Consider the following 23708-nt stretch of genomic DNA (forward strand, 5'->3'; position numbering starts at 1 on the left):
TTACTCTAGAATTTAGCATCTGAGCTACTTGTGATTAACAAGATCAGGCAATTAGCCGTCAGTGAAATTATGCGGATATTTTATCTAAATTTAGTTCCAGAGATGCTAATATTCAGCTGTGTTTAATCATCTTGTACTTCCTGATTTTGTTGGGACGTTTTCTATGTTTTTAATGCATAATGCTAGAGTGATCTCTCGTCTCGTTTGCTTTCTACAGGTACTGAAAAAGATATGCGATCATCCATCTTTGTTGACCAAAAGGGCAACGGATGATATATTGGAAGGAATGGAGAAGTTGCTTAATAAGGATGATCTTTACAGGGTGGATGAAATGGCTTCTCATTTAGCAAAAATGATGTCCTCACAAAGTGGTGATAAGTTGCAAAGCAATGTCTCATGCAAGATTTCCTTTTTGATTGCTTTACTGGTTAGTTATGATCGTTTGACCTTTTCCAATCTGTAACTGTTTCCCTATTCTTTGAGTTTGTCTCCTACTACTGACTTTGATCTGAAACTCATTTGCATAACAGGAGAACATGATTGCAGAGGATCACAGTGTTCTAATCTTTTCTCAAACGCGTAAAATGCTAGATATTGTGCAGGTTTGTTGCATCTGTTTTTGTCATATATGGTTCTTTGCCTCAAATTGGAAGCTGTTTCCTTCTTTGGTGTGGTTATTATTTTTTATGGCTTTCATGTTATCGTGTACGTCCAGGGATATTTCTGTGTACGTGTAAGAGATTCTCACTCCAGTACATGAAGTTTGTCCCTTATGGGGAGCTATTACACTAAAGGTTGGATGTGATGCAAATGTTGTATTCATGGTTCTTATATGATTTTGCATTAAACTTTGCAATTTTAATACGATAGGCTATTGAAATCCCAAATATCAATATATTTGGCTTTATGTATTAATATATCATAAGGGGGTTTATCTCCCTGGTCTCCGACTCTTCTCTACCCAAGCTGGATTCAGGTTTGGTCCTTCTCTGCGTTTAGTGTGTAAGTTTCTGTTGATTTGGTAAAGACATCTGCCACTAGGTCTTTCTTGGTATATAGCTGTAACGGGCACATCTTCTTTTTCCTCATGAATATAGTGAGAGCCATAGAAAATTTGACTATTTGCAATATGAATGGTATTTATCTATTTGGAAATGACCTTTATTTCTTTGCATGAGCTCTTGTGTGTGCGCTTTTGCCATAGAGGATGTATTCTGTTATAAGCATTCAATATCTCCCATGGATACAATTGCTTCTCTTGCTTTTCTAAGTAACAAATTGTAGTATCAAATATGAAACCAAACATATATCATCTGTTGCTATATCCCACATGATCCATTTCGAAAAGGAAGCCATGTCCAAACTTGGTTGGCATAGGAGTTGAATAAAAGTTGAACTTGATGTACACTATTGGGTTTTGTTTTCTCTTGCAAACTTATTTGGGTAATAACATGAAAAATACTTCTTCTGTGGGAGCTTGATGAAATAAGTTTATTTGAAGATGCTGTGGGGATTTAATAGGGAAAATGGAACGGAGATAAAATGTGAATTGGATAAAACATTGCATGCCCTTAAGGGAGAATTTCATGCATGGTTTGGAAGTTTTTATAGCGTATGGAGAAATGGTCATCCAAGGCAGAGACTGTAGCTCTCCACTCAAGGGCCAGAAGACCATGTTTATGGATTTTTTACCCCAGAGTATTCGCAAAATCTTTGATTCATAAGATAAACAATAAAAAAGAAAACTATTTTGATACCTATTTCTGAATGTCAAATTTATTGTACTTATTGGACAGTCTGGGTTCACTGACTACGTGTAATTTTTGGGAAAATGATGTATACCCCCCCGTATATTTTGGATCCCGTGAAAACCCTGGGTATTTTTGTGGTGGATGGTAGCTGTCCATCCAATAAAGGCTTGACCAACATGATGACTCCCTCGTTCAGATTGGGGAGCAGGTGGCACATCTTGTGCGGGCTATAGACATGAAGGTGGTGCTTCCCCCTGACCTTCCAAGGTAGCCTTGCAAGGACTCTAGTGTGTGTGATTCCGAAAGGAGCAAAACACTAAATGATGAGGAAGATGAGCATCATGAGGATAACACTTATATGGGGTCATAGGTAGTATTGTTGAATAGAGCCAATAGGGGATAGAATTATGAAGGTGCTATAAGGATCTCAGGAGTATGGGCTTAAGCTCGATATGGTGGACTTTCATGACACTTGGATCCTAGTGCGTTTCTTGTGTGGTCAGAGAGTGTAGATCACTTCATTGAATGCAACGATCTCCTTAAGGGCAGGAAGGTGAAATTTGCGGCCATGACGTTGAAATGCTCTGCACTAATCTGGTTGAATCAACTTCATGAGAGTAGTTTGGGGATTGGCAAGGAGAAATATTAGCACTTGGGTCCAAATGAAAGCTAAGGGTTGATGACTTGCCTTCCTATTATTGGACAACCCTTTACTTGAAGTTGCTCACTTTGAAGTAGACATCAAATCTGTGAGAGAATTTAGGGAAGAGTTTTACTTGATGTGTAATGACTTCCAAGAGTATGATGAGTGAGCCATCACTCGATATGTTTGGGTTTATTAGATCCAGGATCAGGTTTTTCTTCATACCTTGTCATGGGTAATGATGCCTATTGATTTGCTTTGAAAGATGAGAAGCATTTCCAATGTCCTTTGAATAAAAAGGACAATCTTGATCCATTGTTCAAAATTTCTTTGGAAAGGTTAAAGCAGCTGGACATGTTGACGTTACCACACCATTTGTGGCACCCCTATCCATGACACCATTGGTCGGTGCCAGGACTGAATGAGGGATTCTTAGCCCCAAGGCACAAAGTAACATCTTTAAAATTTTCACGTGTGGAGAAGTGGGCCATCAATAAGTGTAATGCTCTCATAGGGTTTTGGACATGGTTACATGGATACTGATCATGTGTCATTAATTAGTACGTGTCAGAGTGTCTAGTACATAAGGCTAAAATGTTAGTACTTCCCGTTATGTTTGTACAACCAATATTTAGGATTAATACAAATATATAAAAAAACTTCCTATAATTATGTATCTAGCGCAATATGTCATGGTGGTAAGAGTTGGCAGCCTTGTTTAAACAAGTATCTCTCGTAAGACTTCGCATGTTCAAACCCCACTGTTGGTTATTTTTTCCATTTTGAATAAGATATGTATAAAATATTGTCCATAGAATTACATAACATCAAAGTGGGATTGTGGTAGCTCTTTTGTTTCATATCCACGGCTTGGTTGGTTTGTGTCGGCCTTGTCTTTATATAATAGAAAACGCTCAGAAAAAAAAAGAAGAAGGTTCATAGACAAGATTCAAACTCCCGATGCCTGTAGGTTTGATGTCCACTTTATGACCTCAGCCTTTAAGCACTTGTTTGAATAATGCCAAACAATTACATTTGGGCACTTGTAGTCAAGTGTACTGGTGTGTCTGTGGGTATTGACACGGTCTAAGTGTTGGCACGTGTCGACACTCGATACCAAGCAAGCTACGAATTGTGCAGGTAAAACTAGTATTGGATGACCCCAATAACCATTTTATAAGTTTGTGAAACAAAATGGAACTAATCCCTCAGAATATAAACAAAAAATCATAATACACCCTTAGATAACTAAGAAAATTAAAAGACCTAATAAACTAGTTCTCTCTTCCCTATTAATGCAATAAAAAAGAAGAAGCATGAACTTCATCATTAAATATACCTTCCTTTTTTTCCACCAAGGGACTAAATGACAATATATTGTGATCCATTTGATTCCCTCTTCAAATTGTAATTTACATTGTAATTTGAAGTCATTTTAAAAAAATATTTCCTTTATTTTGCCCTTAAACTGTTTGATTCCCTCAATCCTTAACCTTTCAGTTATAAAAAACTTGCCCAAAATTGTGATCCAACAAAAATCAAGTCAAGACAGTTTTGTAAATCTTTTCAAATTGCAAAATGCGGGGGTGGGCTCTCTCTCCCTCTCTCTCTCTCTCTCCAACATCCAACATCCAACACTCTCTCCACCTAGCTGCATGCTCTTTTCTCTCCTTCTAACTGCATTCCCTCTTGCCTAATGCCCTATCCCCCTCTCGCTCGAGGCCCTACACTCTCTCTCTACCTAAAGGGGCTTCTGTCTCTCACAGGGTCCAAATTCTAGCACAAGAAATAAGAAGAGAGAGAAGCATCCAAGAGGGCCTAAACATTTTGTTCTATGAAAGCCTCACTATTTTGAGGGTGGAGAAACCAAGAAGTGGACCAAGGGCTTCTATCTCATTTAGAACCCAAATTATAAAGAGAGAAGCGATAAAAATTCCAGATAGAGAAAGGAAGAAGATGAACACAAGTAGGAGGATGCCAATGGTGGTTTTGTGAAACCCGACTGACTAATGTTTTCTTATGGAGAGCTCAGATGGGTCGAAAAACTCCGAACTACAAAAGGAGTTTTGGTTTCTTACAAGGGCGCGTTCCTAGAAAGCCCAATATCTAGAGAGAGCGCGAGAAGACACCCAACTCGAGTACGAGGATGCCAAGACCTTAGGTTATTTGAAACTCACCCTCTAATTATTTCACCAAAAAAAAATAATCTAAAGTACACAAGTGGTTAATCTCTCTTTTTGGGACCCCATTTTAGAGAGAAAAATGTTTTCAACCACGAATAAAGAGTCACAAAACTGCGTTTTAATGAAACCCACCTTCCCAAAATCTCTCCATTAAAAGAAAATCGAAGTACCTTAAGAGTTTCTCTTACTATCAAAGCCTAAACTCTAGAGAGAGAAAATGAGAAGAGGGAGAAAGTCACGACAACCAAAAGTAGGTGGTCCAGAGCTTTGATTATGTGCACTCTGGAATTGAATAAGGACCTTTTCTGCCAAAATGAAATTCTGGAGAGAGAAAACGTTGGTGAAGAGAGATAAAGGCAATGCAGGCAATTACCATGAGCAGAAAGATCAAAGGGTATGCTTCAGGGGAAACCTCAATTTTACCAAAGTCTTGAACCGAGCCTCTTTTACCAAAGTCTTGTACCTTTTTTTTTTGGATAAGTCAGTGGGGGAGAAGGTCCCCTACCCTTTTTTTCATTACTAAAGTCTAGTACCCTGAAAGAGATAGAAGCCCTTGGTATACTTCGTAGTTTCTCCATACTCAAGATAGTGTGGGTTTAATAGAAACATAACTTTGAGCCTTCTTGGATGATTCTCACTCTTCTTCTTTCTCTCTCAATACCCCCATATAGCAAATGCCATTTCTTCATATTACAAGTTGAAAAAAGTTAATTAAAAAAGTTTCAAATTTTGTTGTCAAACTGACCCGTACTTTGAGGGTTATATCACCTATGAGGACATTCAGCTATCCACTATACTATTTGTTCTAAGAAGCTACTTGGAGGGTTGTACTTATTCATCATTGGGCCATTTGATGCAATTTCCTTTATATAATTGTGTATATAATAGTTAATTGAAATGTTCTTTTAGGAGTAAGCTTAATTGCTAAAATTAGTTTGTTGCTTAGGTTCCGTATTTGCGGTAATCTTATCAGTTTGGGTGAGGGAGTTCACGGGTTTTAAACCTTGAAGTTTGTTGAAAACAATAAAACAACTGATCTACTTGTTATCACGAATCAGTCTTGGGCTTGATTGGCTAGTGGTTGATGATACTAACAGTTAGTTTCAAGTTCAATTTCTACCTCCAAGCTACCCATAAACTTATTTATGTAATTGGGCTACTAGAACTTCTATCTTATGGGCCTGGATGTTCCAATTATCAAATGTTCTTAAAGATGGATGCAAATATGAGGTCCATCTAAAAACAATTGAAAGAAACGATCCAATTGTTTTATTAATGGGTGCAGAATCTATAAGGTTGCAATCTTAAACAATCCAATAGAGGCATATCCAAATTTTATCATAACAATCCAATAGAGGCATTAGCCAATGGGCTTATATTGTATTGTTAGCCACTTTAGAAATAGAGTGCTTTAGATCCCAATGTTTTTGCACATGTGGATTTTATGCATGAGATAGAAAATTATTTTTACTTTAATGTACTAAAAGAAATGGGGAAAACCAGTGTTTCAAAAAGTGCTAGGTGGCACCTAGGCGGTCGGGGGGGTCCAGGCCGCTCAGCGCCTAGGCGGGCGCCCAAAATCTGGGCGGCCCATTAAAAAATTTATTTTCTTGGGTTTTCTCTCTCTAAAATAGCCTCTAATGGGTTTTAGGTTTCAAATAAACCTAAATACCCTCAAGGAGCTGCATTTCCGCCCTTGGGTGTGGTGCAGGCCCTGGGCGGCCGCCTAGACAGGTTCAGGCAGGCGCCCAAGTGTTGGGCGGTCCGCTTTTTGAAACAGTGGGAAAAACCTCGTATGCCATTTTTCAGCTAACAAGGCTCGTCTATTTGGTGAATAGTAAATCTAGGCCTTCAAAGGCTCAAATTTGATTTTTGTTTTTTCGATCCACAGATTTGCAAATCTCAGCAAACAAATCCTTCTAGCTACGTTTTTGGGCCTAGGCTTATAACTGCGGCTAGATGCGTGTTCACTTCTATAGTTTTTTTCACACACATGCACACAGACTTGCACGGAGTAATTGTTTTTCCTCTATTGGCTCCTATGATGCACAATGCGGTTGCGTACCTGTCTACAACATTTGTTTTTGAACATTGTATGCGTCTTTGAAGTATCGGACCTGAATAAAATCATCCATGTTGAACTAGATATGCATCATATTATGATATTCAGTAGATGCAATTATTGTTTTTAGGGAGAGTGCTGAGATTGATGGAGGCCTAGCTTTTGCTATGGGGTCTTAGAGAATTGATGCGTATGATTTCTGTGGCATCTTCTTTCTATTTTATTTGGAGCTGTATCATGTGAATTTAGAATCCGTAGGCATTAAATGGAAATCATATCTATCAAATCGGGTTGTACTGCATGCACCACATATTTCTAGTGACTAGTGGGGACTCCTGTCATTGGTTTCGCAGCGTATCTCATGAATAGATTGATGACACAAATTTAAATTTGTATATTTATGATGCACATATTTGAAACCCATCTATCAAATTCATATCTGTTGTCTGATGTGACACATCTTTCAATTGTTGCCTTAGGAAGCTATTGGATCAAAAGGTTATTCTTTCTTACGTATTGATGGAACCACGAAGCCTTCTGAAAGAGAAAGGCTTGTCCAGGTTTGTACTCCCTATGCTTAATGTTGGAGCAAACATCAGTTCCAATCTGAGTCTTGTGTTATCAATTCTTGCATCATCTTTTTATTTTCAGGAATTTCAAGAGGGTTTAGGTGCTCCTATTTTCCTTTTGACATCTCAAGTTGGAGGACTTGGGCTTACTCTTACTAGAGCGGATCGAGTAATTGTTGTTGATCCAGCTTGGAATCCAAGGTTTTGACAATAGTAATAAGAAAGAAGTATATGTATTCACTTTTTTTTGCAATTTTTGTGATCCACAAAATAGATTAATCATCTTCTTTTTGTTGCTTTTGGCGCTTGCAAATTCCCTGTTATTTTGGTTTCTATATCAGTTTCTACTTCCATGCTTGATTCATTTCCCTTCCTCTTTTGTGTTCATAAGCGTGCATGTACCAAGAAAAAAAGTGGATGCTGGAAGAGGGAGTGATTCTTTTTGGATTTGCACATTATTGTCCTATGAACATTTGCAAGAAACCTACCATATCACATGTTGCAACTTGTCTCCCTGGCCTCTCTAATGGATTCAAATCACCCTTATCTTGTCATATGTCCATTCTTATGCAACATTCCTCTAGTTTGTGCTAGTCAATGTAGAATAATCCCTCTTTTTAAGTGCTTAAATGTGAGGTCTGTCCTCGGTTGGATTTCTAATATACGAGTTATGTCTTGTGTTCGAATTATCTTAAATTTGCATTATCTTGGCACTGACTTGGTTACTATATCTTAATATAAGTGTCTTAATCTTCTTGGATGGCTCTGTTTACTAATATATTCTTCAGCATGGACAACCAAAGTGTTGATCGTGCGTATCGAATTGGGCAATTCAAAGATGTCCTTGTCTATCGGTTGATGACTTGTGGCACCATAGAAGAGAAGATATATAAAATGCAAGTGAGTGATGTTTTTGATTTTTAAATTTCAAGTGAGAATTTATTTAGATAGTCTCTGTTTGTGCAAAGCATTGCTCTTTTTCTATTTGCTGTTGGGCATGTGCACATGGCCAGGCGCGTTCTTTGAGTTATTATGACATATGGTTTTACTGATCTAAGTAGTGTCCAGTCTCTAGACAGCAGTCCACACAATTTCAATTGATTGTTGAATGATGTTGCATGTGTGGCCGATGATACTTTGACTAGTGATGTTTGGTCACTTCCTAATTGTAAAAAAAGCAGGACGTGGGCAATTTCTTTCATATGTTGGGAAAGTCTTCATTTCACATGGACTTTATAGACCAATGATGACAGCTTGAATGTCCTTGGAAAGAGAAACATTTAACCCATATTCATACTTACGGGCCGATGCAGACATAATTATCAAATGTGGTCGACAATTCAACTCAGTAGGCTACAGGCAACAATACATTAGTGAGTGCAACATATTTATTCACTTTGAATGTGGTGGAGCTTGCATGGCGAAGAAAGGCACTTTGACAAGCCAATCGCTTCATACTGTCCCTTGGACTAGTGAATATTGGCTTAATGCTGCTCATTTGGATCGTGGGGTTAAAAAAAAATGCTATGCTGTTTTTTAGGGAGATGAAAAGTCAGATTGCCTGTCCATAGATCATGTCGATGATATAATCGATGCATTCTATCAGTTTCCGCATTCACTTTTGGAGTTGTGTTCCAAAGCATGGAGTAGATTGTGGGATATGTTTTTGCTCTAGTGCATCAGGGATTTAGTTTAATTGAGTTGAGTTAATGTCACATTTTATTGAATTGTAGATTGGGTGATTCGAGACTAAATAACATTAACCACAATTTTTTTTTAAAAAGAACATGTATACTAAGCTTCTACAAGAGCAAAAAATTGATTTACTCAGGTAAATGACCTACTTGGAGGATTTCCATGATATGAAATTTAGGGATCTACTTTTGGATCACCAGATTAGTATTTTCCCAGAAAAAGGAACAAAAAAAAAAAAGATTATCTAGACACCTATAGATAACAGGCCAGGTCCGGTTGGACTTGGACCCGAATAGTGTATGGGTCCAGGTTTTGGACCCGGACCCGACCTTTCGGGTCTAAAATTTGGACCCATACCCAGACTCGAGGTCGGGTCTTCCCGTTGGGTCCCAGGTTTGGTCGGGTCCATTGCCACCCTAATGTTTATGTGAGACATGTGGGCTATGATTATGAGCTTCTTTTTTTATTTGCCATTTTTTATCTATCATCATACACCCATGTTATTGGCAACATTTATAGTATTTCACGACATTTACGAACATCAATTTATACCCACATTCCTTACCTTTTTATGTAATAACTGGAAATTCTTAAGAAACAAACGTAGTGGCAACATTTATGAATATCCACATACACCTGACTGGACCCGGTCTAAAATTTGGACCCATACCCAGACCCAAGGTCAGGTCTACCTGTCGGTTCCTGGGTCTGGTCGGGTCTATTGCCACCCGTAGACACCTAGATTGACCGTTGAAGAATTGGATGGTCTATGTACAATCCTAGGGCATGATTTTGTTTTTGTTTTTTCTTGCAGTTGCAGGGGGTGTATTCATCTTTTCCTTTTTAGGCCAGTCTCAAGGTTGAATAGGTCACATCCAAAACTTTGGGGTCATAAAATAACTCCTAGCTTGGGGAGCAAATGTAAATTTTGCTCCTATGGTACCATATAACATTTTCAGAAAAAAGATTTTTCCTGACAATTTGTGTCTTTGTTTGAAATAATCTTATCGCTTGCTTTAGCTAAAAGCAATGGGTAATGTGCATATCAATTGTCAAAGCTGAATACCCAAATGACCTAATATGGCTAATACATGCCCCGACTAAGTAGCAAATGCCTAAAAGTCTGACTCATTACCATGGCAGCGTTTTCCATTATAATTGATAGGTATGAGCTTAGTCTCCCAAGCATTTGCTTCCACTCCCTTCACGTTCCTTGTGGTGAGTTTTTGTTAACGTAGTAACATCTATAGCTTCAACACCCAGAGTCTATTGCACAGTGATTCAAAAAGAAATTCCTAAGCATGTTCTTTGATAAACTATGGAAGGTTTCCCTCCCTTACATTACATAGGTGACTTGGCAAGAAAGGAATCAGAGAGCGAAAGAGAATTGGAATTAATCCATTCAAGCACTAATGAGGTGATTATTTGGAAAATCTGAAGTTTCTTAGACACCTGCCCAACTCCTCTTTGGAATGTTAGAGAGCTTCTTATTTACATGCAATGGGACCTGTACCCTCACATTGAGACCTGTGATAATGTAATTTCAGAGATTTCGTGAGGGCATTTGTACACGTTGAGCTCGTATTGAATCCCTTCTAGTCTTGTATATTTCCCTTTGTACAATTTTCACACATTAATACAATGGACTTAGCAAAAGCAAATGCTCGATAAAGCTGTTTTCGATGTCATTATCCATGATGCAGCAGGAAGGATACTTGTTGATGCAGAGCAGAGCCGGCATGGGGGGGTTTCCCCATAGTTACCAGAATCTCTCCACTGACCTCGCGTTTCTGGTTTCGAAACCCGATTCCGCCTTTGCGTTAAGGAATCTCCACGGAAACCATTTTTCGGAACCGAGGAAACTTGATTCGTTAATTTTGGAATCTCGATTCGGCACATCTTTGGAAACTTGTTTTCGAAAGCAAGGAAACTCATTTCTTAATTTTAGAATCTCGCGTCAACACATCTTTAGAAACTATTTATTGGAACCAAGGAAACTCAATTCTTTAATTTTAGAATCTCTATCCAACACATCTTTGAAAACTTAAACCCATTAATTGAGGGTAGACGTTCCCAAATATAACGAATTTGGATTCTAGAGAGGATTAAATCTAGTTTCCATGTCAATTGGAGTAGAAATCTTCCTTTGAATGCTTCTAGTGGTTGCAGGGTTTCATTATTTTACTTGTGCCACTCTGGATGGCCTTTACTTTAAATTTAAAGTATAATTGATAAATACAACACATACAATTAAAAGTAAAAGCATGGCGTAGACATACTCCTATTTTGTCTTTATAATAATGAAGTCAAAATCACAATTTAGGAATACTTACCTTTTGTATATAATGACCATAAGTTCAATAGTCAACACAATCACTTTAAAATTCAGGAAACCTTCTAATAAGAGATATCCAATATAGGTTCTAAAGTTGATGAGGCTCAAGATGTGCTTGTCGCTTCCTTCTCCATAAAAATAAAATCTTGATTCTTGATAGGGGTCGTCAAACACATTTCATAGTCCATATTATTGTAAATCTCGATCTCAAACTGGCATGGATCTTTGATTTATATACTTTAAAAACTTGATTCCCAAATATGTTAGAATCACGATTCGAAACGACAACATATCTATGTTCCACATATGTCAGAAACTCGATTCCATATATGTCAGAAACTCGATTATGCATATTAAAGAATCTTGACTCTTGGAGTGTCGATTTTAGGGGGATGGGATCCTGATTCTAAGGACGGAATCTCGATTCTATAGGTGGATGAAACTTGAATCTATTTTGGTCGAAACACGATTCTCAAAAACTAGGAATCTCGTTCCTAGTGATTCCTATTGTACGGACAACGATTCCTGAGACAGGAATCTTCTAGCCGGCAGGGATTCTGGTTCCTAAAACTATTCGGGTTCCTAGGCATTTCCAACAACTATGGGTTTCCCTTAGGCATCTTTTAAGGAGATTCTATAAATCACTTTGATATTTGTGTCCATCTTAAGTGTAGCTCATCCTTATGGAAACCTTTGTTTTAATAAAAGTATTTTGTTTGAATAGAAAGAAGCAATTGGTTGCTGCTTCGACTTACCTTGGAGCTTATGAAGATATGAGTTGGAAGTTGGAATTGTTACTCTCTAATTAGCATTTAATAATAATGGTTTTTTTTTAATGTGAAGGTCATCCCTTATGCAAATAAGATTTCAACTGGATGTGATTTTTGTAGGGACGTGGCTTTATGATATTTTTTAACACCTCAAACCCCAATCGGACGGTTTGGCAATGGAAACCATTTGTTGGCTTGCAAATCTATTTCCATCTTGACTATGGACTTTGAAGATCCTAAAATGGTGTATATCTGCCTGGTGTGTGAACACTTCAACTTGACTACCTAGAAAGGTGTTACAAGGTTGAGGTACAGCTTTGTAAAGATGCAGCCTTACGAAATAGTTTCTCAATTTGTATTTCTTTTCCAGATTAGCTTTGACATACATGAATGCAAGCTTTGATAGTGAAATACATGAGGTAGATAACTATTTTGTGAGGAAGAGTGACATAGAAAATTTAATTGTTGACTTAGGAGTGTGGTTCTGTCAAGATTGTGTTAGAAGGCCCCTTGGTCTCGCACTTTCTGGGGATTGCAAGGTTGGTGATGCCCGCTTCTATAGGGGAGCTTATCCTTTGCTGGAAGAGATGTTTGTTATGGAAATTATATCATCCAGTAATTCCATTGGGATTATTGATGGAGCGGAAAGGGAGAATATTCTCTTAGCTAGGATGATCTATGATCTTACGCCAAAGAGTTAGGCAGGTAGCGATTTCTTGGGCTAGAGTTATTCCAAGTTCCACTAGTGGGAGGGCCTAACTTCAGTTTTGACTGAAAGACAACTAGTGTTAGTGTAGAGCACAGTTCATGACTATGTCCATTATGGTCTCTTCCATTGCCTTAACCTATCAAGCTTGACATTGATGAGAGCTCATGGTTTATCTTGCACTAGCATGGAGGATAGGGTCTTTAGAGATTGCACCAGGAGAGTTTAAGGGTTTTTCTTTCATGCTTTTCAGGTCCTGGCTTCAGTTGTAGGCTTATAGCTGTGACATCCCTTGTATTGTTTCAAATCAAGGATTTATTTGTGGTGGAATCATCCACTCAGCTGTCTGAATAGAGGATCAGTTCCTTCTCAGTTTTGCTTATTGTTGAAAGTTTATTTCCTTAAAGTCATTTGTTGGGTGTCAAGCAGTACAGAGGAAGTATTGGTTTTGATTGATTCTGTTGGGTGTAAGTTTGATCATACTTGATGAGAAGCTAATGACATTACTGTCTGTATTGTCAAGTATGTAGTGGAGCTAAGCTCCTTGAATTTTTTACATATTCAGTACACCCATCCTTTGGGTCATTTTCTTTAGTCCTTCCTAAAATCTTTTTTCTTTTATCTCTTCTCTCTTCTTCATGTATACTTGTCAGTTTGTACTCAACTAATGTATTAAGCCAAGTGACAATTCTTTGCTGTTGCGAAGCAAAAGCTAGGAGAGAGAGCCAAGTCTTGTCGAAGCCCTCTAAAACGAGGGCTTCTTGTTGTTGTGAAGCCAGTGGTAGCGAGGTATAACTATTGGCTGGGCTTTTTGCTGTTGCTAAGCACTCTCAAACAAGAGCTTTTGCAAGTGAAGTAAAGCAGTAAAATTTTCTCATTTCAATACAAGATACTTCACAATTACATGGACCTTACACAAAAAAATATGACAGTTACATACAGTTTGCAGCCATCAAACTTGGCTTTTCATATACTTAAAAGGAAGGATACAACACCATTAGGTCCCTTGGCAAAGTCCAAACATATAATACACCTTGGAGATTGAATAAATAGACAATACTCTAGTGCTACAAAATACAACACTATACAAACGATCTTGCCAAATTATACATCACTTTGGAGTTATATCAAATGCCTCAAATGCGATCTCCTTCTTCACCAAAATAAGTGGGCTCTTTGTGCCTGGTTTACAGCCAAAGTCTTAGCTACATACCATGGAATAACTATTTGGATAGAACCAGATATAGGCCAATTTTACATCATCTCAATAGGAAGCAATTAAGCATCATTTAATCACTTTTGTGGCACCTTTCAACACAAGAAAGGCTCAAGAGTTTTGGATCCAAAATGTGATAAAATCATGGGAGAAAAAGGGGGCTTGAATCACTCACAATTTGGTAAGAAAAAAAGTAGAATGGGCATGGGAAATTTTTTGGCATAGTTTCCTCTTAAAAATTTACCAAATTAGATCATAAAAAAGATGAATTAATTGAGTGATTTGGATCCAAAAAGGTGCAGAGAAATCAGTCAATAAAATCCAAAAAATGCTCCATCAAATTCCCTCCAAAATTGAATCAAAGAATTAGGAATCAAAGGCTCATAATCAATGATCGATTTCCAAATTCTCATAAAACAAGAAGGTAAGGGAATATAATGATGTGTTACAGTCATGAAAGACTATATGGATGCATGGCTTCATGAAGAATTCTCCAAAATTAAGTTATCATGGAGTTAGGGTTTCACCTCCAAGCTTAAGATGAAGCTGTGATGGAGCTTCAATCTAATTTTCTCTCTCAATTCTCACACTTTGCTTCTTTCTTTCTCACTCTAAAGATCATACTTACATTGAGTAATGTGCCTTTTTGGAAGGGGAATTTTCTACACAAATGAGTAAGGTGCCTTTTTATAGGCTCGTGTAGTAGATATTTCTAGATGAGTTAACCTTGACCATTAGCCCAAGTCATCCATGGTAAGAGAAAGAGTTCAATCCTAGCCACTCATCACTCATGATGCCATCTTAATGAGTGGATGAGATTTAACACCATTATTCTCTTAATAAACCCTAAATTCACAATTTGCAATACGGGAAAAAAGTACTATTCATGTAACCAAATTTCTCTTCATTAATCTCAAACTTAAATTCACATTAAATTTAACTTGCTTCTACAATTGCATATGCTAACTCACTTTACTAATATGTGACAGCATTGGTAGGGGCTTACCCCTCATGTAATTTTACATGTTCCAGAAGCGATTTGAATTTGAGAATTTTCTCCAATTCCATGTCACCTTGGTGTACATGTGCGTCCAATCATATAATGTCACGTAGGAATGATTAGATGCATAATCCATATAGGCTTAGGGTTTCAATTGTAATTAAACCCTATACCCCTTTTAGAAGATCGCCCCATTTGCAAACAACCAACCAATCCCACACGTTAAACATGTGCTCAAAATAATTTCTCAATATCTCAAAATATCAAATTCAATATTTCAAAATATCACAAAAATTCACTTAATCTCAACACATTATAACAAATCTCAAAAAGACAAGGCAGTCCCATGGACCATTAACTTCACTACCATGTCATGCCCATGGGGTTGCGATGTGGTGCCACATCAGCCCCCCTGTGGCACCCACTGGCCATTTGGGTGTCATGTGTGGGACTCAGGGTTGTGTCCCTAGTCATTTCTCATAGCACGGCTTCAAAACTCTGTTATATTTGATCCAAAAAATCCAGAAAAATTCTCAAATATCCCAAAAAAATCCTCCAAAGCACACTCTATCATAGTTACATAAATTGACATTATATATAGATATTAACAAGTGAAATGTCCATGGTGTTGAATTGGGCATTGGAGCACTCCACTTAGTTAGACCTAGGATCTAAAGTTACCTTCTCAGAATGACCAGACAAACCCGTGGCCCACAGTGTCAGGCAGGGGCTCATGCTTGGCTGTTAAATTCATTCCAAGATGTGGCTCGAGACCCTTAGGTTGTAAAGTGGACTATAGGTGCACTGCCGACTATATGCACTCTTGTGGATACGGGGGTCCTCTCTTGGCACAGGTGCATTTCTCTTCATAGTGGATCAACTATGGAAGAGTGCCCATTTGTGATTGTTTATGTTCATTCTATAAGAAGGTTACGGGGTCAGAGATTTAGGCTTATGTCCTCTCAAAGCCTTAACCTTCTCATATAAGGCTAATGTAACACTAAATACTTAAGCTCATATCACCACCAATCTCATACACAGTGCCTTGACCATCACATAGTCATGAGGCATAAATCAACCAACCCTGACTAGAGGTAATCCTCAACGCTTTGAGTGCCTCACACACACTGGCCTCATGACACTTGGGGTTTGTGACTCTTTGTTCCTAATGCATGAAGATCCTAGAGTGACATTGCTCTCGGTCACTCCTACTATTACCAAGAGCTATCAAGAGCTATAAAGGTGATGTGGTCAAGGCCTTAGAAGGCCGTAACTACAACACAAACTGGGTACAACTTGATGTGTGCATCTGCTATGAATGAAAAATTACATATGAAAAGAAAAAATATTTTGCCTTCCCATAGTACATGTCCATGGGCATGTGTGCGGGGTTCCCTAAGAATATGTATGGTGCGCTTGGGGATCTCTCTATCTGAATCCATATATATTTATCCTTATGAACATTTTACATCGTTGCATGGGATATATTCCCTAGATGACTTTTACTCCATTGTTGCTTTGAATTTCTTGTTTGGAGCTTTCAAAGTATTTAAGCTGTTGGGAAAAATCCTTATGCTATTTTGTTGTTGATATTTGGCTATGTTAAAGCTAGTTTTGATGTGCATGGCAGGTTTTCAAAGGAGGCTTGTCCAAAATTGCAACAGAGCACAAAGAACAGACTAGATATTTCAGCCAGAGAGTATGTGACAAACACCTGTCTCTGTTTTTTAGGCAAATTTTGCCCGTTTTCCTCATTTTTATTTTCTATCCATCCTATAGTAGAAGGCATACATGATCTTTCCTATTTCTTGGCAACATCTTAAGATACTTTTGTAATATAGGATCTCCGAGAGCTTTTCAGCCTTCCACCACAAGGATTTGATGTTTCACTTACACAACTGCAGTTGGAAGAAGAGCATGGAAGCGATCATGTAATGTATGATCTTTTCGACAACTATTTTCTTCAGAGAAGTTTTTGATTGAGTTATTCTATTACACGTTCTTTCAAGTTTCTGAAGTTTGTAAAATGCCATTTATTGCTGACATTTGCCTAAAAAGTTGAGAATCATTAATGGGCTTAATTGAGCCTCCTAATGTGATTTATATTATGTTGTTTGTGATTTATATTATGCTGTTTTTGCATGTTTATTTGATATACCTACGTTGTTCTTAAGTTTCTTATTGGGTAAACCGTAGATAATATAATGAATATTTATAGATGATGTCTTGGTATCGATGTTTATTTTTCTAAAGTAGTGCATTCTCTGCGTGGGAAAGCATCATTTTTGGCTGCATTAATATCCATACCAAAGCTATAGCTTGGTTGTCTTTCAAAGAATACTTGCTTTCTCCCCCATCCGAAGAGAAAAAGTTCGCAGGAAGTTGTGGACAATGAATATGGGGAAATTTGTGAATGATGTTTAAGCCAAGCCAGGCAAGGTTTCTTCCTTCTTTTGTACTTCATCTTACTTCATCTCTAAATTGGTAATCCCTTGGCCCTTCTGTATGTTCTCTTGCACCCTCTAAACCTTGCACCCTCCCCCTTCAGGAGGACTCTTGTTCAATGAAACGGTCCCAGAGGGCTGGTTCTTATTTTCGATCCCCCCATTCTTCATTTCAGAAGCAACACTTTAACTGCAGGTTCTTCAGTCCATCTACCATCGAGAAAGTTGTTCCCTCTGAACCTTTCCTATTAGAGAACCTTAATGGCAGATCTGTAGTCAATTAACACTCCACCAGTCTTCTAATCTGCATTCCTCCGCCACCGTTATACCATAATTATGTCCATCTATTAAATCTCAACATATTAAATCTCAACATAATGGCCTTGCCCAGCCTCTGGCCTTCACCGAATATGATAAACATCCTAAACCACAACCTTTCCAGATACCCCCAGCCATACACAGAAGCCTCATTACTTAACCCATAACTTCTAGCCACTACTGACCCTTGAAAGGCTGACGCAAACCAGCCTTCTTGCACGCTCTTTCTTGCTGGAGCTAGAGGACCAGGAGACATCCATTTCCAGGGCACCCTTATCCAGTCTAGGCTGGACCATCTAAAAACTTCCGTATTGTTGAGTTTAAATATTCACAAATGGGCTACACCCACCTGAAACTCCGAGCTTATCACCTGCCAAGTGCCCACCTATTTCCAATTCCCATCTTTTGTCTTTCCTTTCCAAATAGCTACTGGACCTGGCTGTCTAAAAAGAGTCTCTTCTTTAGCAAAGGTAAGCTGGTCCTTAAACCTTAGAGTCCTTCCTTTTTGGACTTAGCCCAGTCTAGGTTATCGATTCATGTTCATGGCTTTAGCATCCATGCTTGTCATTCTATCACATATAAGCCCATACGTGATGTATGGAGGTCTTTTCAGTCTTCGTGTCTTCTCAGAACCTCCCTCTTGGTTTCCTTTCGATGTTTGTTCAATCCATCTCGTATGCATTCCTTATTCTGTTTGTTTTTTTAGGATTTGGAAACTTTAGTTACAAAATCTTGGTTCAAACCCTGAACCTTGCTAGCTGGTTCCCAAGGTATCGTCATTATAGACCCTGGAACTACCCACCCCACTCCTAAGTAACAAGATTCCTTCAAGGACCATGGTCTTGAGTAGTAGACCACAGGAACTTGCAAATCACGTAGATCGTTCATTCCTAGGGGACATTCAGATTCCTGCCAGGTGTCGACCGGAAACTCTTATCCGCCCTTGGGTCCCTTGCTGCCAAAATTCGCCAGGTGATCAGGTAATCAATGATGACCCTCTTAACGCTCACCAAGTGGCACCTATATGTCCTCTTGGTATTGATTGCCCCTTACTCCCGATGCCATGTCCTTTTCCCCATGCCTTTGCTTCTTTCGAGAAGCTGCCATCTCTGTAGATGAGTCATCAATGTATGGCGGCTGACTCTTCAGTATCATAGTCTAGGCCAGTGTTTCAAAAAGCGCTAGGCGGTTGGGGGGTCCAGGCGGCTTAGCGCCTAGGTGGGCGCCCAGAACCTGGGTGGCTCAGTAGAATTTTTTCTTTTTTTTTGGGCTTTTCTCTCTAAAAAATAGGCTCTAATGGGTTTTAGGTTTCAAATGAACCTAAAACCCACAATTTTGCACCTTTAGTATTAAAAAAAAACCAAAAAATACCCTAAATTAGGGGCATTTTCGCCCCTGGGCGGCCGCCTAGGCGGGTTCAGGTGGCCACCTAGGCGGGTTCTCCGGTGCCTATGGATATCCGCTTTTTTTGGGCGCCTAGGCCTAGGCGATGCACCCAGGCCCCCAGAACCACCTAGGTGGTCGCCCAGGCGCTGGGCGGTCCGCTTTTTGAAACACTGGTCTTGGCCTATCGCCAATGTGACCCCTTGAGTTCTTGCTCGAGTTTTGACGGGATTAAGCACAATGCTGGATGGCTGTTGAACCTATTCTCTGCCTGGTACCCTTTCTCATGCATGCTGCCATAGTGCCGGAGGTCTAGCATGACCCTCCCCGGCTTCCACCTCTAAGTAGGCATTTATTAAACTTGGCAGGTTTCACATTGAACCTCCCACAACTTCCCCTTCCCTTGTTTCCCTGACCATTGAAACTGTTGTAATAGGCAAAAGGATGGTCACACATTCCGAGGCGGATGCCATCTTGATTGTCACCTTGTCGATCACTCTCTTTGAGAGCCTTCCAATTGTCTAAAGGCTTCTTAGTTCCCAATTTCTCTAACTCCGTCCTCTTAACACTTTGAAACCTTCTTCCCTAACCCACCCCTTTACCGTGGACCCTTTCTCTTCGCTTCCTCATCCCTCCACCTTTCCAACTCCTCAACCTCTCCCCATTGCCTCCCTTCCTCCCTTGTCTATCCCAGGTCCCATCTTTGTTTCTCGGGAGGTTGATACCCTTTGATGTGTGAATATCAAATCATTTCTATCCATTTTGAACCCCTTGTCGCCCGTTTCTCATTATTCCTTTCTTGGTCAGACACTGTGGTTCCTCTCCCTCCTAAACTACCATTCGCCATATCCGATTTCCACTTTGCAAAGGCCTTTCTACCCCTCCCTGTATTATCTCTATGAACTTCTCTCTCCAAACCATCCTGTGTTCCTCCTATTCTTCTTCCCCCTACCATTATGCTCCCCTCCTCACCCCTACTCGGAACCCAACTCCATCCACAATCAGGCCTTTCGTCACCTGCCCCACCCCTTCCCCCCCAATCTGCTCCTCACAAACCCTCTCAATTAGCAGGAAGAATGTACATATGGACATTGGGTGAGGAAGACTGTACTCTCTCTCTCTCTCTCTCTCTAAATGAATAAAAAAGGCAATGAAAACAAAAACCTTTCTAAGCATAAAAAAATGTTATAAGTTCAAAAAGTAAAATGCATAAAAATATTTTATTGAAGTAACAATTTTCTTTGTATTTGATAATTTATTATAATATTATCTTTATCTTATTTGAAAAATTGTTATTTTTCTCTTAAAATATACTGGAAGAATTCCCCCAATTTGGGCCAAAACAAAGCAGCCTCTAATGCAAATTTTGATAACATTCAGAAAAGGAGCAGACTATGTATAGTATTTGAAAATGAACTCTTATTGTGATTGGTGGGCTATTATAAGATTTGGAACCCTATCTTGTTGGGATCTCGATCCCTAAGGGGGATTGACTCCATTGAAAAGGTGGTAAGCACCTGTTTTGGGATGTTGATCCCATGGCAAAAGATTTTGCACTTTGCAACCAACATCTTCGATTGCATGCTGTTTTTTGTTTTTTTTGGGTCAATTTTCTAGGTTGTTATGGTTGTAATTTGCATTAACGGTTGACAACTAGTGGTTTGACTCGCAATCTCTCGAGTTGGCTCTGGCTTGGGGAGTCCCCCATTCGGAATCGTCTCAAAGCAAGGAGTAGCGCGTGTTGTCTAGAATCTGGCAATTTACTGTTGTGAATCGTCTGGTCTTACTTGTGGTTCAATGTAGGGTGTCAGGTTCTTGAGTTCTGTTATTATCAATATCACGACCTTACAATCTTATTTTCCCCCAATATTTTATGGGATTTTCAGGATATAGGGTTCCCATTGTGTGTCTGTATATATAATGCTAAAATATTAGGTTATACATTTTTCAAATTGTTGAATATCAATTTTTTTTTTTATATATATATATATATATATATATATATATATATATATATATATATAGAGAGAGAGAGAGAGAGAGAGAGAGAGAGAGAGAGAGAGAGAGAGAGAGAGAGTGGTGGTCACTATTTTTCTACATTAAGTTTTGTAAGATTCTTGGCTGTTCGATCTTTTGATCAGACGGTTGAGAGCACATGTCACCATTTGAATTTTATTTTTGTTTTACACCTCATTTGGGCTGAAATTTTGGGTGTGTGCACTTCTCACCCATATGCACTTGAAATGTTCTAAAAGATTAAAATGACCAGAATACTCGTGCAATGTTGCAAGGGGTATTTTAGTCATTTTCCTTTATTAGAAATAGTTTTCAGCTCAAGCTAATCTGTTAAAAATAAAAATTTAAATTTAAACAATGATACATACTCAACTGTCAGATCCAAATCAAATAGTTAAGATCATCACATAAATTATTGTTGAAATTCGGTGACCACTGTTTGGGAGCCTTTTCCATGCACACACACATACGTATACATCTAGATGTACTGTTAGGTTTTCACCGTACCTGATTAGTAATTTTTGTTATGCTTCTAACCATTCAATTGATTGAACAACTGGGTAATCGAAATTACTATTCACGTTTGGTGACAACCTAGTGGTAGGTTTCTCGTAGACACACACACGAACATAAAGGTGCTCTCCAAGCACCCCCCTTACAAATACAGAATATATGCTAGGTGGTCCTAGGTTCCCTCAATAATGCTTCCGTGGTGGGGAACTTTGGCCATCAGTTGATCGAAAGCTCTTGCTCCCACTCTTGAATACTATGAGTTGAACATTCACAAAGGATTTTAAATTGTACGATTGCAATTCTCCATAATGTTGACTCTCTTCTAAAATGATTTCATAGTATACTTGGCCAAAATAAAAAACTTTACGGAAGAGTGTGATTGATTTGCGGGAGAAGATTTGTTGGGAGGTACTTAGCTCTCCTTAACATATTCAATTGCAGCTATAAATATTTCTTGCTAATCATCAAAAAGCTCTGCTTTGAGAAATTGAACAATAAAAATAATATTTCTTGGAGATAATACCATTTATTCTGTTGCTCTTTCGGTTTACCTCATTGGATGTTTGATCTTTAGATTTTCTATTATGTGCTGTCCAGTGTCATTTCACGTTGCATTCACCAAAGTATAGGATGTATCTCAATGTCTTGCTCCTATATTTGTTATTACTTTCAAACTGTAGTTCTTCTTCTCCCTGTATAATTTCTTTATTACTCTTCCTTCTCTTAGCTTGTTTACTTTGTTGATTAAATTATTCTTGATTTGTTTTATCACCAAGGAAACTGATCTTATTTATCGATTTGAGATCGCTTGAGAAATTGATATCAATTTGTAATTGTACTATTCATTGGAATGTAATGTATGATTCACCATTTTCTACTAGGGAGGCTTCTTTGAGTGACCATATTGAGTTTCTCGAAAGCCTAGGAATAGCAGCAGTCAGTCATCACAGTTTGCTGTTCTCGAAGGCCGCGACTTCTCTGGCATTGAGACAAGAAGCTGACATTCTACCCTGGTAACATAGGAACTCTGGAGCCCTTTAAACCCATGCAATATTTCTAAGGCTAATTATGATGTTGTGTGATTTCTTTGCGTGTTATATGGTCTTTTGCTTATCTTTCACTTTTCCTATTCTAGTGTGGTGTGTGTGAAATCACTGAAGTTATGTTCAAGTTTATCGCAATGAACATGTGCCCCAAGCTGGAGCATGAGCAGGAGGAGATAAAAGTAAAGGTTGCTTCTGTGTGATATGGTTTTTGTACACTTAGCTGTGTCCTTTCGAACCATGATGGGATGATTTTTGGATAAAATTGACCATGTACTTTGATATACGAATTACAAATATATGGCCCCATTTAAAAATTATGGCTAGCACGACCAGTTTGTACACATGGGAAACAACCATAGAGTCAAGGGAGGGGGGAGGGGATTGTAATGGGGTTTAGAAGCAGGCCTTTTGGAAGGCAGTAAGTGCGGAAAACTACAACAAAATTTTGTGGAAAGTGTGCCTCTTTCTCTATGACATCCACTTCTGCATTGGCCTCTCCCTATGAGTTCTCGAGAGCTACTTAAAGAGGCCTAATGATTTCAAACACTTGTCATACATGGAATCTGGTCGTCATGGGAACCCTTGAGGCCCAAGCAGTCACATTTTGAAAAATTACCTTCCGCCAGGAGATCGGGACCTTGAGTGGTATCGAAGAGTCTCTGGCCCACTGAGAGAGCCTAGGCCTTGGCTATTGTGGATTTAGCCACTCCAATACCCAAACAATTTTTAAGAAGTTCTAGGCGACCCCTGCCCCACCAACCAGGCTTCTTGCTCATGGAAGTTTTGAGCCCTAAAGAAGACAAGCTAGAATCGGTTTTTTATCCTTTCAAGACTCGTAAAGTGTCCTTCAAAGATCCTGGAATTCCACTTGAGCCAGATAACCCAAAGGCTTGCCAACAGAGTGGACCTTCATAGTAGTAGGCTCAATGAAGGGAATAGGGGTTTGAAGTAAGATTGGAAAATGGTTGGATTAAGTAGGACCTAACCCAGGCCTAGCTAAGCTATACTGTAAGATGAAAGCCCATATCTTGTGTGCTATTTGCAGTGTAAAAGAGGTG

The 23708-nt window shown here is 38.8% G+C and overlaps 1 protein-coding gene across 4 annotated transcripts in view; it reads left to right on the forward strand.

Moving 5' to 3' along the window:
• The window catches only part of CHR24 (chromatin remodeling 24), a 49279-nt gene that overhangs the window by 23086 nt on the left and 2485 nt on the right, over positions 1–23708 (forward strand). For 2 of the 4 annotated variants that reach the window (XR_016053937.1, XR_016053940.1), the window contains exons 11-19: positions 218–427; positions 531–602; positions 716–794; positions 7119–7199; positions 7291–7409; positions 7997–8108; positions 16561–16629; positions 16772–16866; positions 22486–22617. Coding sequence is in view for 2 of the 4 variants with exons in the window: in XM_006850469.4 (XP_006850532.3) it covers positions 218–427; positions 531–602; positions 7119–7199; positions 7291–7409; positions 7997–8108; positions 16561–16629; positions 16772–16866; positions 22486–22617 (890 nt within the window). In the remaining 2 variants the exon portion in view is untranslated. The remainder of the gene's footprint in view (positions 1–217; positions 428–530; positions 603–715; positions 795–7118; positions 7200–7290; positions 7410–7996; positions 8109–16560; positions 16630–16771; positions 16867–22485; positions 22618–23708) is intronic. The other 2 variants (XM_006850469.4, XM_020671011.2) reach the window with 1 other exon arrangement.

The sequence above is a fragment of the Amborella trichopoda genome, chromosome 1 (assembly GCF_054954075.1).
Source record: "Amborella trichopoda isolate Santa Cruz 75 chromosome 1, AtrichopodaSantaCruz75HAP2 v2.0, whole genome shotgun sequence".
NCBI lineage: Eukaryota > Viridiplantae > Streptophyta > Magnoliopsida > Amborellales > Amborellaceae > Amborella > Amborella trichopoda.